This window comes from Leucoraja erinacea, chromosome 3 (assembly GCF_028641065.1).
Source record: "Leucoraja erinacea ecotype New England chromosome 3, Leri_hhj_1, whole genome shotgun sequence".
NCBI lineage: Eukaryota > Metazoa > Chordata > Chondrichthyes > Rajiformes > Rajidae > Leucoraja > Leucoraja erinaceus.
The window spans coordinates 73756323-73773409 of record NC_073379.1 but is presented as its reverse complement, the minus strand read 5'-3'; the positions used below and the strand labels follow the sequence as shown (position 1 = coordinate 73773409).

General features: G+C 42.9%; 1 protein-coding gene across 2 annotated transcripts in view; it reads right to left on the bottom strand.

Annotated features, from left to right (window-relative positions):
• The window catches only part of LOC129695729 (Golgi membrane protein 1-like), a 42768-nt gene that overhangs the window by 10825 nt on the left and 14856 nt on the right, over positions 1–17087 (bottom strand). Inside the window, exons 2-6 of one of the 2 annotated variants that reach the window (XM_055632941.1) lie at positions 12019–12073; positions 11106–11187; positions 9351–9492; positions 2924–3092; positions 2387–2443 (exon numbers count right to left, since the gene is read on the bottom strand). In XM_055632941.1, the coding sequence (XP_055488916.1) occupies positions 2387–2443; positions 2924–3092; positions 9351–9492; positions 11106–11187; positions 12019–12073 (505 nt within the window). The remainder of the gene's footprint in view (positions 1–2386; positions 2444–2923; positions 3093–9350; positions 9493–11105; positions 11188–12018; positions 12074–17087) is intronic. The other variant, XM_055632942.1, reaches the window with a different exon arrangement.

The following is a 17087-nucleotide window of genomic DNA, read 5'->3' as shown; positions in this document are numbered from 1 at the left end:
AGATTCAATTTTAATTGTCATTGTCAGTGTACAGTACAGAGACAACGAAATGCATTTAGCATCTCCATTGAAGAGCGACATAGCAAACGATTTGAATAAATAATAATAAGTGTCCGGGGGGGGGGGGGGGCAGTCACCGAGGTACGTTGTTGAGTAGAGTGACAGCCGCCGGAAAGAAGCTGTTCCTCGTCCTGCTGGTTCGGCAACGGAGAGATCTGTAGCGCCTCCCGGATGGTAGGAGGGTAAACAGTCCATGGTTGGGGTGAGAGCAGTCCTTGGCGATGCTGAGCGCCCTCCGCAGACAGCGCTTGCTTTGGACAGACTCAATGGAGGGGAGCGAGGAACCGGTGATGCGTTGAAGGCGCAAGAAGTTTCAGAAATAAGCAGTGGCCGAGGAAGATTTAATTTTAACATTGCCCAAGATTAATTCCCTTTTGCTCGAGACCAACCACGATGAGGTCGACAACAAATAAATTGATTCTGATTCTGATTCTACCATGGAGAAGACAACCGCGATGAGGGAGACAACTACCATTGAGAAGACAAGCACCAGAGCTGCCAAGTTTTGTCAGAGCATTTCAGTATTCTAGTATCTGAAATTCAGTATTTTTACGCGGCGCAATTTTGCTGAAAAAAAATTATGTGCGGTCATACCCATGTAAGAGTACAAGAATGCATAATTTGTTTATTGTGTATTTGTAATACAGTTTATTGTGTATTACGTCATAGCTGCTTTCTTGCACCTCTCTCTCTCTCTCTCTCTGTGTTGGCTACAGCCATCGTCTGCTTCGGTGAGGAAAGCAGGTCCGTGATTGGTCGCAACGCCCCTTGGAGACTGCGTCTGATTGGCTGCCGAGTGACCAGCACATTGTTATTGGACACAATGCCCTTGGACAGCGGCTGATTGGACAGAAGGAGACTGATTTGTTGATTGGACGGGAATTTTAAGGGAAGCTGGTCGGCGATTGGACGTAACCCCCTTGGAGACAGCAGTTGATTGGCCACCAAATAATCGGGCACAAAAAATTGACAAATAGGAAAACAAATAGGAATTCCGATTTAAATCAGAAGAATATCATGCCTGATCTACAGTTCCTTCCTATTAAAGAAGAACCCTGGCCCGAAACAACTCCTAATTCATCCCCTCCACAGATGCTGCCTAGCCCGCTGAATTCCTCCAGCACTGTTTTTTATTTAACTCTGAAATTGAAGATAGACATAAAGCTGGAGCAGCGACTCTGGAGAGAAGGCCCTTCTTCAGACTGAACTGAACTCTCGGCGGTGAGAGTACTTGTGATTTTCTGAAGAAGGGTCTTGACCCGAAACGCCACCCACTCATCAGAGCCGCCGCCCGTCCCACTGAGCCACCCCAGCACCCCCCCCCCGTCCACCTTCAACTCCAGAGCCAAACAAAAAACAGAGTGCTGGAGGAACTTATGACGTTGCTTCTAGCAGAGATTGCCACCTCCTTCATTTGTGATTGCTCCCAAACAGAAACAGCGTAAAAGAACAGCAAATTTGTGTGATTCTGCACTAAATAATCACAAAACGATTCGCGCAAGGACTGTAATATCCACAAGAGTCTAAAGCAGGTTTTTTTAGATGTTGCTTTTTCTGATTGACATCTTGTAGCATTGCGAAAATAGTCCTTGCATTGTTATAACTCTGTCAAAATGTTATCCTATCAACAGTGATTCAGTTTGGTTCTCCACTTACACGATAAACCATGGTTGTTCATATTGCACGATACTCAAAAAGTGAAAAGCATGAATTCAAACTTAAATCCCGATTGATTTCATGAAATATACGCATTAAGCTTCATAATGAACCATTTGTGTTTTAGATCTAGTAACTTCAAATTTGTCCACCCATGTCACAGGTTAGAAAATAAGTGGAGGAGGAGGCCATTCGGCCCTTCGAGCCAGCATCACCATAAATTGTGATCATGGCTGATCGTCCCCAATCAATAACCCGTGCCTGCCTTCTCCCCATATCCCTTGATCCCACTAGCCCCTAGATCTCTATCTAACTCTTGAATCCATCCAGTGATTTACCCTTATTTACGGAAACACCCGTATGCCTAAACCCACAGCCTTCTGAGTAAAAAGCGACATTGCTAAAAGCCTTGATAATTTCAAAAATACATCCAATTAAAATTAAAATGAGGCTTGACCAGTATGAAAGGCATTATTGTGTGTGTGTGTGTGTGTGTGTGTGTTTGTGTGTGTGTGTGTGTGTGTGTGTGTGTGTGTGTGTGTGTGTGTGTGTGTGTGTGTGTGTGTGTAGATATATAAATACAAAGTTACTAATAGATGGTCACTTCCTCATTGTAATTTTATCCAGAATTTGGGTCAAATACTGTACAAAATGGATGCTTATACTGAACCTGCATCTTTGGTGATTATTTCATTTTTAACAATAGTTCCATTCACTTCAAGGGCATCTGTAAAAGAGACTAGTGTTAACATAATTATCAACACTTGCCGACAAATGCAAATTTGCTATAATATGATCACTATTGTGAAGGAAAAGAGACTTATTTGTCAGTGCCAAATCAGTTAAAATACAGTAATGTGGAAAACTGAAAGGCTCAACTAACCTGAAAAGTGAAATCCCGTTCATTAGCAGATGTGTTGACAACTGTTCCCATTGCATGACAAGTGTGCGCCAAATACATAAAACTGTTTTGAGAATTGCACTTTATCACATGATACTTTTAAAATGTTTTTTCTTGCACTTTTATGTAAACTGATCAAATAATCAGGGGAATAAACAAAGTCAAAAGTTTCACTCAACAGCATTGTAATCAATATTTTAAAATATAGTCAAAGCCAATGCATTTCAATCCAACATAATCTAAACATGCAATTTTACAGCATTAAATGGAATCAAGGGGTATTTGAACACGTTTGAAAATTCTTACTTGAATCATGTAGCTTATTTTCCTTTTCAGATACAATCTTTGTCATAATATCAACTTCATTTGTTTTAACTTCTAACTGACTGGTGGGATCATTATCTTCTTTTGGAGACTGGAGTTCTTGATGTGGATCATTGGTTTCTTGTTTATCTGTTGGCTTGTACTCTTTCGGCTTAACAATAAGAAGATCAGACGGTTAATTGAAATCAGCAACTTTCACAATTGTATCATGAAGTCTTTTTTATAGACATTAGAAGTCACGAGAAAGCAGAATTTGAAATGTTCTATTCTTAGAAAACAGGCCCAAATCTTATAATGACACAGTATTGCCAATGCAATAATTTACACAAAATCAATATGTTTTGAAATTCTGAATACAAATTTGGAATACTTTACTTGGAAATTTGGAATACTTGGATTACTTTAACGGTGTTTTCTTTAAGAAAATTAATCTGAAATATAACAAATATATGCATTCTGAAAATCACACACTAACATCAAGAATGTGTGGCACATTGGAAAAACCATTACGTGGAATATGGGTCCTTGGCTCTACAAGAGTATGAAAGCAGGCACGTTATGCCATTTAGTTAAAGCTGTGTTCCAGTTTCAATTCTGATCACACTGATGTTTAGTAAGCATAGGAAGTCAAAGTTGTACAGCACAAAAACAGGCCTTTTGGTCTACTACATCTATGCTGACCATCATGCCTATTTATATTAATCGCCACTTGCCTACATTAATTCCATTTCCCTCCATGTGGAAGCAAGTAACTATTAAATTGTCTTGTAAATGTTACTGTGCCGGCCTCTGCCATCTCATCTGACATCTCTTTCCAAGTGCCAACTGCTCTATCAATTCCCCCTTTGAATCCCTTTAAACATCCTCCCTCCCATATTAAACTTATGCCCTCTAGCGTTAGTGATCTGCAACCAAGGGGAACGTATATGCCTCTCAATGTTATATACCCCTATCATGTTACCTCTCAGCCTGACTCGACATGAACCAACAAGCTGGAACAGCACTGCAAAAGTACAAACAAGTATCAGTAATGAAAACTAGCCAACGGTATACTAGCCAGAATTCATGGTCAATTCTTAGTAGGTACAACATCTTATGTACCTTCACTCCAATTAATTAATTTCCAGAACATAGAGCAGCAAAGCACTGGACAGACACTTTGACCCACAATATCTGTGCCGAACATGGTGTCAAATGAAACTTTTTTTTTTGCCTAGATATTAACCATATCACTCCATTTGTTGCATATTTCTGAGACTGTACACAAGATTCTTAAATCTAATTATCGTATATGCTTCCACCACCACTCCTGGCAATATATTCCAGGCACCTAACACTAGGTGTTAACAAACTCGCCCCACATAAACCATTTAAACTCTCCACCTTAAAGCTATGCCCTTTATTATTTGATATTCTTTATCATTCTTGTAAACCTCCTATGGACACTCTCCAGAGCCAGCACATCCTTCCTGGGATATGGTGCCCAAAATTGGTCACAATACTCCAAATACGGCCTGACCAACACCTTAGAGCCTCAGCATTACATCCCTAATTTTGTATTCTAGCCCTCTCGAAATAAATGCTGGCATCGCGTTTGCCTTCCTTACTACCGATTCTCCTTATAGCTAACCTCTACCGGGCAGCATCCTAGAAGAATGCTTCAGCACCTGCCACAAAGCCTCCGCATCCTTCCAGGGAAATATGGACTTGGACCCCAATGTATCTTTGTACAGCAATGCTCTTAAGGGTGCTGCCATTAACAGTATACTTTCCTCTTACATTTGACCTCCCAACTGGTCTATATTCTGCAAACCTGGAACATCGTAAGCTTACCTGGAAGGATCTGTGGGAGATGGAAGGAAGCCGTCTTAGCTTCATCATCAGAGCCACCTACGATGTTCTTCCCACACCCAAGAACCTAAACCAGTGGCTTGGAGAAGATCCATCATGTTCTCTCTGTCAAACCCCAGCAACATTAAGGCATGTCCTCACTGGCTGCAAAACCAGTCTTTCACAAGGCTGCTACACCTGGAGGCACAATCAGGTCCTGCGACAACTGGTAATTACCTTGGAAGGAAGGAGAACTACCACCAATGCCCTACCTTCCCCAACGCCTGGTTTCTCGAACACCATCCCTTTTATAAAGGCAGGACAACTTCCAGAAAAGCCATTTGCAAAGAAGGAACCGACCCTCCTAGACGCTGCCCGGGGACTGGAAAATGCAGTCTGATCGAGACCAGAAGCTCATCCTTCCACCAGAGATCATCACAACTAATCTCAGGCCGGACCTGATCTTGTGGACCTCACAGAAGTCTCTGAATACATCGTTGATTTAGCCCTCACAGAAAATGTCCCTATATTTAAGAGGGAGTACATGTGGCCCTTGTGGCTAAAGGGAACAGGGGGTATGGAGAGAAGGCAGGTACAGGATACTGAGTTGGATGATCAGCCATGATATTGAATGCGCAAACTCGAAATGGCCTCTGAAATATTTTCAGTTTCTATTCAGACTTAGCAGCCGAGGCAGAACAACACGGCTGGCATACCCGGATGCTCCCTGTAGAGGCTGGTTGTAGAGGGTTTGTGGCCATGTCAACAACCAGACTCCTGAATGGACTGGGAGTTCGAGGACAGGCCTTCCGGCAAGCCGTCAGGTCGCTGTCAGAGGCTGCCGAGCGAAGGAACAACTGGCTATGGCTGAAGAGGAAGGACTCCAACTGGGCTGCAAAATGACCAGCAAGAGGGGTAAAACAGAGGGGAGCGCACCTGGGATGCCAGGTGTTGCTGTTGAGCACTCTGGAGGTGTAATGGGCCTATCAACAAAACACCAAGGAAGGAGGGTGCCCACCCGATGACCCCAATTAAGTCTTTACCCCTACCCCCACTCAAGATATTAAGAAGGTGCCAATTATAGTATCAAGTCCTATAAACTCAACTTAAGGGTGCTGCCATTAACAGTATACTTTCCTCTTACATTTGAACTCCCAACGTGTATAATTGCCCGAATTAAACTCAATCAGCCATTCCTCTGCCCATTTCTTCAAATGATCTATATTCTGTTGTATTGTTTGACAACCTTCCTCATAGAATGCAATTCCACCAATTGTTGTGTCATCTGCATCATGAGTCCTTGGAACATCACTGTTTACTGACCTACAACCAGAATTACACTGTTCCACCACCACCCTATCTTCTATGAGTAAGCCAATTCTGAATGCAAACTACCAAGTTAATGTGGATCCCATGCATCTTAATCTTCTGGATCAGCCAACATTGAGGAATTTTGTCAAATGCCTTACAGTTCATGTAGACAACATACACAGCCATATGCGCAATCACCTTCATCAGCTCCTCAAAAAACTAGAAAAATATGAACAAACGCACTCAAAGCCTTGCCATCTCTGATTAGTAAATTTTATCCCTAAGAATCCTCTTCAAAAGCTTCCCTGCCGCTGATGTGAGGCTCATCAGCTTATAATTTGTTGAATGATCCCCAATTCCATTGTTATTCTCCCTACAACTGTTCACCATCACCCATGGAAAAAATGAGACTACTTCCAGTTTTGGAGATTTCATCTCAATATGCCAAGTTTTAACGACTTGTTTAACATTCTTCAATTAACATTTAATATGCTTTTATTATTGGGCTGCTAACCTGCACTGCCTTGCATTTTGGTCTTTCTTTCACAGCCAGCCCAATTGCCCTGACTGGGTAGCCATGGAATTACACACAGATGATAATATGTCCATACCTGCACTACTTGGTTCCTCACTTCCACTCCCCTCAATTAAATCTGTAAAAAATCCAGTGGTTAAACACTCTTTTGAGGATATGGGTTCAATTCAGGAAATGTTTTGGGTTGCATAACTTTTCTCTACTGAGCCCTATTGCATCAAACCATCTTTTTAAACCATTTTAACTCAGGACCCTTCCTTTAAAGAATGGCATAGGAAGGGTATTGTGCGCTTCAAGGACCTGTGGATGGTTAACACTGTAGCATCATTTGAACAATTAAGCAACAAATTAAATCTTCCAAAGTCAGATATTTTTTGATGCCTGCAAACAAGACATTATGTGTTCTATAAACTGCCCAGTTATTCTATACCAACAGACACAACCCTTGTTGATACAGTTCTTTCTTTAAACCCATCTCAGAATAGACTTGTCTAAGCTTTATATGGCAGGATGTTGGATCTAAGGCGTGCCCCCATGGACAAGCTCAAGGCAGCATGGGAGGAAGACTTGGGCTTCTCTCTCTCAGAAGATACATGGAGTTCCATTCTTAAACTGGTTAATTCCATCTCTCTATGTGCTCGTCACTGTCTGATTCAATTCAAAGTGGTACATAGGGCTCATATCTCAAAAGCCAAATTATCTACTTTTTACCCTGAGGTTAGTCCATTCTGTGTTAAATGTAAAATTTCTGAAGCCTCTCTTATCCATATGTATTGGTCATGCCCCAGCCTTAACAAGTTCTGGCTAGAGGTCTTTCATACATTATCCCAGGTGTTAAACATCAAATTGGAACCAAAGCCTCTAATCGCTCTTTTTGGGGTCACTGGTGAGATTAGATTAACTGCAGATAAACGCCACACTATATCTTTTGCTTCTCTTCTGGCTCGAGGAACAATCCTGCTCAGGTGGACGGAACCTACCCCGCCCACTCATACTCAATGGCTGACAGATATTATGTCCTGCCTAAAGCTCGAGAAAATCAGGTACTCACTTCAACATTCAAATGGAAGGTTTCAGAAAGCGCGGGGAGCTTTTTTAAATGCATTCCAGGCTTTATAAATGCTTGGTCATCAAGTACAGTTTAACAGCTTAACAGTCTACCCATTCATTTATCTTGGATTATTGTTGTGACAGGCTGATATTTGCATATGCTCACTGGCAGTGACTGGGGAGGGATTATTATTTTTGGTATCTCATTTTTCTTTTATTGTTGTTGTTTTGTTATATGTTAGCATAAGTTGTTTTTTTATTTATGTCCTGAAAACGAAATTAAAAAGATTGATTTAAAAAAAAAATCTTCAGTTCCAAATACAAAACTGAATGAGATGAACTAACCTTTTATCAGGGTTATTAATTTGCTTAGCAAAGGGTTAGAAAGAAAATCAAAATTGCTCCAAACTGCAGGAATAGTAATAATATTTGGGTATTAGTCTGGGCAACCATTAAGTACACACAGTTAACGGTTCAAGTCTGAAGAGTTAATAATTATAAACTTGCTCATGGTGAATATTGCTTTAATCTTAGTACTAAATTGTAGTGCCTGGCATCTCTGACAGAACATTGACATGGGACAGAAAATTCACCTGGGCCTTGGCTTCTTATCACATTGCAATCCCAAAAGTGATCAAGAGGGACTGGCAAAACAATTGCAGAAGGCTATGTAAATCCTGGCCAAAATAATGCAGAGGATTCATGCATTTACAAGGACTGTTAGCCCTTTCTGTGTAAGAAGCCACAGGCTGCGAGCTGGTGCCGGGAAGTCTAGTTCCGAGATCAATACCACAGATAAGGAATGTCCAAATATCTTTGCAATTGATAGTATGTATGAGAACTTTGGAGAGAAACTCTAAGGTATTGTAAATGCACGAGTTTGATTGGATTACTGCAAATGAATTGTAAATAATGTAAATAATGTTGCAAGACAGTTATCCTGCTGTTTGTTGATTAGCCAGAGTGTGAAGCACTGGCTGAATTGTTTATGTTCCAGGGTAAATGTTGCATTAGTCAGTTAAACTGACTTCCTTCCAGAAGATTCTGTAAGAAACATTGTTTGGGACTCTTTGTAATAATACTTTGATGCAATAGATATGTATGATTAGTTTGTAAGGGGAACCACCCCTATATAGTTCGGCCCCTCAAGGTTAGTTGACCTATAAAAGGTAGCCCCAATTTAGATTGGTGTCAATCTTCTGGAAAGGCGCTTGGGACTGCATAACGTTTTGGTAGTGTCTGCTTGCATAAGGCTGAAGGGCAGAGACAAGGATCAAACCCACGGTGGTTTAGATATCATTTAGGGGGATTTGTTGTTCGACCAAAAATAAAGTTTAATTGTTCCAGTTCTTGACTCAGTGTTTTATCTGAACTAGACTAAGGGAGCTTTAGGAGCGTATTTACAGTTACAGGAAAGTAGACCACTACCTAGCACCCAATGTTTTAATAAAAACATTTATGGGCACCTCAGTTTTCAGCAGTAGTGTCAACAGATCTTTTGACACTAAACATACCACTATAATTCAACTTAGATTATGTAATAACTCTGCAGTTTACCACTTTACCCTTTATTTACAAAAAAGCAGTTAGGTAAGGAAAATGTAGAGAACCACCATTCTGCATCTTGCCCCAAAACATAGATAGGCAAGGATATAGTCAAAAGATATATAGTGATGTATTTACCAATAACTTGGTCTGATCAGTTGATTCAGTGTCTCTGTTTCCAGTCTGGAGCTTTGTGGCATCAGCAAGTCTCCTGTTTAGCACCTTAATCTGTTCTTCATACAACTCTTTTTGATCATTTATCTGATTACTGCACTGAGTACTAAATGGTCAAATAAAAAGAAAATCATTAATTTTACTTGTAGTAATTACCAAATTCTATTTAAGTAATATATTCCCTTGGAAATAAATCTATACATAATTAAAACTCTGATCTTCTGCTCTTCCTGTTTGTGCGTTTTTTCTATTTGCGCAAAAACGGTACAAGATAGCGCTACGATTTTTTGCAAGCTCACTCACCGTTCGCCTGTGCTGCAAGTGCAACAGGTTTTGTGGAATTTTGTATGTTAGCGAGGTTTAAAAATCTTAAAAACTGTGCGTGCACAGATCGATCTCCTCTCCTGCCAGTCAGCACTGCGTGGATTGGTCCCTTCTCCTGTAACTCCCCGGAACGGTCCACCCCTTCCTGTGCCATCGCATCTTTACTGGAGCTGAGGAACACTATGGATGGCCAGAAGAGGTCTCCAACCGGACACAAATTTCGGAGGGAACAGAAGTCTCCTCCCACAAACCCCTTTCACGCTTACGCTCCCACACCCCCCCCCCCCCCCTCCCTCACACCCTCTTCCCCCCTCCTCCTACAACCCCACGCCCACACACATCCCCCTGAGGAGAAATTAGCCGCTCCTACGCAGTTAGGGGCTATGGGTGAGTGGTGGAATATTGCATTGGGGAACCGGTTGTGTTGGGGGAACGGGTGAGTGATGGAATATTGTGTTTGGGAATGGGTTACGTTGGAGGACCAGGCCTCCCGTGTGACTGGAACCCGATGGGTTCCACCAAGTCTAGTAATCCCTAATTTCATTGGGCCATACATCATACTTCCAAGATAATAAGCACCATTTATAACTTTGGGTAGGGCGGGGGGTAAAAGTGAGTGGTACATAGAAACATAGAAATTAGGTGCAGGAGTAGGCCATTCGGCCCTTCGAGCCTGCACCGCCATTCAATATGATCATGGCTGATCATCCAACTCAGTATCCCGTACCTGCCTTCTCTCCATACCCCCTGATCCCCTTAGCCACAAGGGCCACATCTAACTCCCTCTTAAATATAGCCAATGAACTGGCCTCAACTACCCTCTGTGGCAGAGAGTTCCAGAGATTCACCACTCTCTGTGTGAAAAAAGTTCTTCTCATCTCTGTTTTAAAGGATTTGCCCCTTTATCCTTAAGCTGTGATCCCTTGTCCTGGACTTCCCTAACATCGGGAACAATCTTCCTGCATCTAGCCTGTCCAACCCTTTAAGAATTTTGTAAGTTTCTATAAGATCCCCTCTCAATCTTCTAAATTCTAGAGAGTATAAACCAAGTCTATCCAGTCTTTCTTCATAAGACTACATCTGCAAAGGTGCTTTATATTTTATATTTCTTCAGTGTTTGGGGGATCATTCCATAATTTTGAACAAACCGTGGTAATGGTTTCTTAGCCTGAGCTTTTTACGTGTGCATCATTAGCCTGCTTAATGCAGCATATAGCAAGCACCAAAATCAATAAAGGAGCAAACACAAGACCGATTAAAGTTGCACATCAATTTCCCATCAGCTTTCTATACAGAGATTCAGGATATTATCCATACTGAAGGTAGTACACAAATGTTTTTGATTTTGCTGCTTCATCACAATATTTTTTTGTGCAAGAGGATTTATATACTTACATATCATAGGTTAACTTTTTCTGCAGATCCTGCAACTTTTGATTTATTTGGCCATACCCCCTTTGCAATTGTTGAAATTGTTCTTGGATGAAAAACAGTTATCAAAAGTGAGTTAACAGTTCCCCTTACAGGTACATTTTCTTGCACACATCCATAAATGTAAGTAAACAATGGGATCATAAAATAGTAGATAGCTTAATCCAATATTAATAAAGGCACAATGACTGCTTGAGTAAGGACTTCAACTAATGTATATTGATTTCAAACTATGCAGCAGACCTATTTAAAGCTGTTCTGATAGGAATGATTAATTACAAACTTTACGTACAAATGATAACTCAAAGCCATAGACTTCTTCCTTGGTCAAAGTGCCAAAGTTTACCAAAAAATAGCTAAATCACAAACTTCCAACTTTTTGAAATTGTTGCAAACTATGTATGACAAGTGTTTCACCTAGCGCCATAATCATTGAATATAAAACTCCTTTAATCAGTATAATAAAAGAACACAGAACAACATCAAATTAAGCAGCTCGGACTATAAAAGAACTTTTCATTGGGCAGCTCAGTGACAAATCAGAAAAGGTGACATTTTGAAAAAGTGATGTATTGTTGCATACATTTCTTGTAAAATTGCTTATCTACTCATCTTAAATTTGAGCATTTTTCGTGTTTTGAAGTACATGATGTTCACCTACTTAATTAGCTTTGCTGCTACCTACCAACACAATCCATTTAAAATAAACCTAAAAATGTATTTCAACCATAAAATCCTAACACTACTAATTAAATGCCAGACAGCACTCAAATCAGCTTCAATCAAACTGAACATTTTTTCCATAAAGTTATTACTTTGTCCCCAATTGTTTCATTATCTTTCTCATTCATAATTTACATACAAGAAATAGATTTACCTTGCAGTGTTTGTATAATCTTTGTGCTACTCGTAATGTTCTTATTCAGATTCTCCTTTTTAAAAAAAAGTAAAAAATTAGATATTTGAAATGCTATTTGCTATTTGTTATTTGTTATTTAAATTAACACAATAGTATGTTCATTCTGATCTCATGCTAAAACTGTGAAGTGGGAGGAAGACAATATTCCACCCATCAAATCTCTGCTGGTCACCAAAACAATCCCATCAATCAAATTTCCGTATTCTATTCTCTAACATACCCATCATCTCCACCCCAGTTCTCCTACCACGCACCCACATCAGGGGCAAATATTTACAGTAGCCAGGGTGGCACCGTGGTTAGCGGTAGAGTTGCAGAATTACAGCACCAGAGACCCTGGTTTGATCCCGACTACAGGTACTGTCTGTACAGAGTTTGCACATTTTCCGTGACCGCATGGGTTTTCTCTCCGGGTGCTCCAGTTCTCTCCCACATTCCATCGACATACAAGTTTGTAGGTTAATTAGCTTTGATAAAAATTGTAAATTGTCCCTCCTGTGTAGGATAATGCTAGTGTAAGGGGTGATCGCTGGTGGACTGTTGGAGATATACAAGAAGCAGAGCATCAGTAGAGCCATCTCCATCATCCAGGACCCCTACCACCCATCACACCACATCTTCTCCATTCTGCCATCTGGGAAGAGATACAGGAGCATCAGCTGCAAAACCAGCAGGATGCTCCACAGCTTCTTCCCACAGGCAATAAGACTGATTAACGGACTTTGTCCCCTACCCAAATATCGTTCACCAACACATTCAACCTCGTCCATACTTTGACAGTTAGGCACCTGTCAAAGTAAAGCTGTCGGTCGGAATGTCTGTTTTTATTCTATTGTACATTTTAGGCCTACTTTCTGTTTTTAGACATGGTAATTTTAATTTGTTTTTAAAGCTCTATGTATTTATCCTTTTTTATTAACTACACCGAATGGAAACTGATCGAGCAACGTTTTTTCGTTTCCTCTGTGTATGCGAGTACTCAGTGAAAATGATATTAAAGAAATACTGAATACTGGACGTGGATTCAGTGGGCCAAAAAGCCTATTTCCACACTGTATCTCTAAAGTCTGAAAAAGAGTAAAAGTCTAACTTTCCAACCATCATATCTTGGGATATGGGAGGAAACTGGAGCACTTTTGAGAAAAACAGCATGATCACAGTGAGAACATACAAAGTCCACACAAACAGCACTGTAAGTCAGGAAGACAGGAAGAACCCGAGTCATTGCATCTGCTGCAACACTGTTGCTCTACATCAGCATTTCTCAACCTGGATTCCCCGGAACGCCAGGGTTCCGCAAGAGGTCGTTAGGGGTCCCGCGAGAAATAGTGATGAACTAGACCAGGAGTGTCGAAATGGCTACTATCTAAATAGCGTTGTTGGGAAAAGGGGAAGTACAACGGGATCTGGTGGGTCCTTGTACATCAGTCTATGAAAATAAGCATGCAGGTACAGCAGGCAGTGAAGAAAGCGAATGGCATTTTGGCCTTTATAACAAGAGGAATCGAATATAGGAGCAAAGAGGTCCTTCTGCAGTTGTACAGAGCTTAGTGAGACCACACCTGGAGTATTGTGTGCAGTTTTGGTCCCCTAATTTGAGGAAGGACATTCTTGCTATTGAGGCAGTGCAGCGTAGGTTTACAAGGTTAATTCCCGGGATGCTGAGAGAATGGAGCAGCTGGGCTTGTACACTCTGGAGTTTGGAAGGATGAGAGGGAATCTCATTGAAACATATAAGATTGTTAAGGGCTTGGACACACTAGAGGCAGAAAACATGTTCCCGATGTTGGGGGAGTCCAGAACCAGGGGCCACAGTTTAAGAATAAGAAGTAAGCCAATTAGAACAGAGACTAGGATACACATTTTCTCACAGAGAGTGGTGAGTCTGTGGAATTCTCTGCCTCGGAGGGCGGTGGAGGCAGGTTCTCTGGATGCTTTCATGAGAGTTAGATAGGGCTCTTAAAAATAGCAGAGTCAGGGGATATGGGGAGAAGACAGGAACGGGGTACTGATTGGGGATGATCAGCCATGATCACATTGAATGGCGGTGCTGGCTCAAAGGGCCAAATGGCCTACTCCTGCACCTATTGTCTATTGTGTCAAACTACTGGCCCGCGAGCTGGATGCGGCCCGCGAAGGGGTCCAATCTGGCCGACGGGATGATTTCCCCAATGCCAGAACGGGCTGCAGCTGTCCGCCGTGCCGGATCGGACGGCAGATACCCCCGGTGCCGGGACGTCCGGGCTCCCCTAACCGCTGCTCGTGGGTGTGACCGCCTCCCTAGTCAGCCGCGCACTCCTCATATGGCGTGAGAGGCCGTGGCTGCGCACTGCCAGAATTGCGATGACGCCTTGACTGACACCGGACTCAACCAATCGAATCGCAGATGCCGCTCAGGGGGGCGGGTCCGAACGCAACAAGAACCAGACAAACGGGCTGGCCGTCTGACCCCAGGCTGGCCCAATACAAGAAGGGACTGTCGTCTGGGCAGTCAGCTGTGGCCAATGAGAAGGAAGGGGACGGGCGCTGAGCGGGGTTAGGTTGCATGGTGCAAAGCGGCTGGGTGCTGGGTTCGAATAAGCGAATTTGGTATTCCGACTGCGCATGCCCAGGTCAAAAGTCACTATGCATAAACATTGCTGGAAAGCAGTGGAGCTATGTACATACACCTTCATTTCTTCCATTTTTTCCACCTTTGATTCTTCTAGGTACGTAAATACTGTTTTCAAACTATGAAATAGTTGTATTATTGTTCCTTTGATAAAAGCTAAGATTATTTTGTCATCTTTATTACTTTATGCTTTGGTGAGTGAGATCGGACCCGGGTCTGAGGACGCTGTTGAGTTGCTGCTGGGCCGTCCCCGTCCCCTCCCGAGTGGCCTGTCCGTCTGGGGGGCGGCAGGAGGTGTTGGGCCGGGAGAAGGCAGAGTTGCTGCAGCACTTTGTGTGTATGGTGCTCAGCTTTCACCAGCGCCGAGATAGAGGGGGGGGGTTGGCTGGCGGTCCCCGGCCTGTCGGGGAGTGAGGTTGGGCTTCAGTTGGCACTTCCTCCCTGCGCTGGCTGTGGGCCTGGGGCCACTGGTGTCGTCGGTCCGTGTCTGTCGGTTGGCCTGGCGGGAGTAGCGCTTCTTCTCCGCGCTGGCTGTAGGCCTGGGGCCGCTGGTCCGGGGCTGTCGGTTGGCCCGGTTGGGGTTGGCTGAAGAATTCCATTGCCTTGAAATGAGCAGAATATTGAAATTCGACTCAGAAACTATCATTGTTGTGTTCCAGTCTGGAATACATTAATTTTCCAATAATGTGACCACACGGCACCCCGTTCCTCAGATTAAATATATTTTTACACAAATTATGAATAAAGATAAGAATGTATACAGTTTCTTCAGCTAGCGCTTCATTAGCTTTTTCTTCATGGTAAATGACCTTTGACAAATCCCACGATTCCTTGCGTTTATCGGAATACCGAACTCGCTTATGCTGTGAGGAAAAACAAACATTATTGCGGTGCGGGCTGTGTGGTGGATACTTTTCTCTTTACACTGTGTGGATCAGCATGGCGGAGGAGAGAGCACAGCCGACCGCAAAACGTCTCTGTTCTAGGCCCTTCCCAGTCTCCCGATCGTCCCAGAAACCCACACTGACCGGGAGAGGCCACAACCCGGAGTCTCTCTTGGATGCCAGCACTAAAATGGTGATGGAGAAGTAGACCTAACAAAACAACAATTTGTTTTGTTAGGTCTACATTTGTGTCTGCTAATGTTCGATTTCAAATGGTTTATTAATAGGAAGGTTGTGGCCCCCAAAACAATCTTAGCCAAAATAGCATTGTTTTTTCTCTCCCTCATCACCACTTTCTTGTAGCCTACGACTAAGTTAATATCAATCATAAAAGTAATGCTTGTTAGGCAATCTTCTTCATAAGAAACAAAATTCATAAAGTGAAACACTTTGTAGTTATAGCAGAGACTGAGACACATGAGAGCAGATTGAAAAAACGAAGGTGACAAAAACTGTGGGAGCACGGACGTACGCGTGCACAACTGATCCGGCCCGCATGGTCATATTTTGCCCAAATGAGTGACCTAAAATGAGTTTGACACCCCTGAACTAGACCAAGCGTGGACCTGTTGGGTCCCCCTCCCCGAAAGCAAAATTCCCCCAGTAGCACTCACCTATACACAACGCTGGATGTTAAAATTGTGATCACGGCCCGGCAATCCTCCCCCAACAGTACAGGCGCGGCTGACGGGTCCCCATTGTGGCGCCAAAGATTGCCATTGTGACGCGAGTCAAAATGTTGATCTCAAAATGGCAATGGGCCCGGCAACCCCCAACTCCGGGGTTCCCTAAGACATGAAAATTATTTCAAGAGTTCCGCAAGGGTAAAGAGGTTGAGAAATGCTGCCCTACATACTGAACAGAACCAAGACACCCCACCCAACAGGTTTATGAATATTACCAGCTGCTGTGTTCTGCATTTCACAGTACAGGTGCACAACCTTTTATCCGAAAGCCTTGGGACCAGACACTTTTCGTAATTCGGAATGTTTCGGCTTTCAGATTGGAAGATTTTTAGCGTAGATTTTAACGGCTGGCTCAGTGGTAGAGTGCTCGGCTCATATCCGCAAGGTCGCGAATTTGCGCCTCGATCCAGGCAGTTACTCGATCGCGAGTTTGAGTCTTCAATGTAGTTTTTTCTTGCAGAATAGGAGAGAATAGGGAGGGTTAGGCTGGGATCATTCTCTGCGAGATAATCTTAGTGCGGGAGACAAGTATAGGAGAGGTGTACTGACTGTGTGGGCAGAACTTTGGAAGTGATTGCCCACCATTCTCAAAAGCCGCTGTGTCTCCCTGTCCCTCCAACTCCAGAGGAATCCGCTCCCCGATGGGACGCTACGGCGACAAGTGGCAGTTCGCCCACAGCCCGAGCTGCGCCACCCCAAGAACAAAACGTACCTTGCACACCATCAGCTTCTGCCCCTACGGGGAGTGTGTTCCTCTGGAGTTGGAGCGGGGCTGGGCTGGAGTTG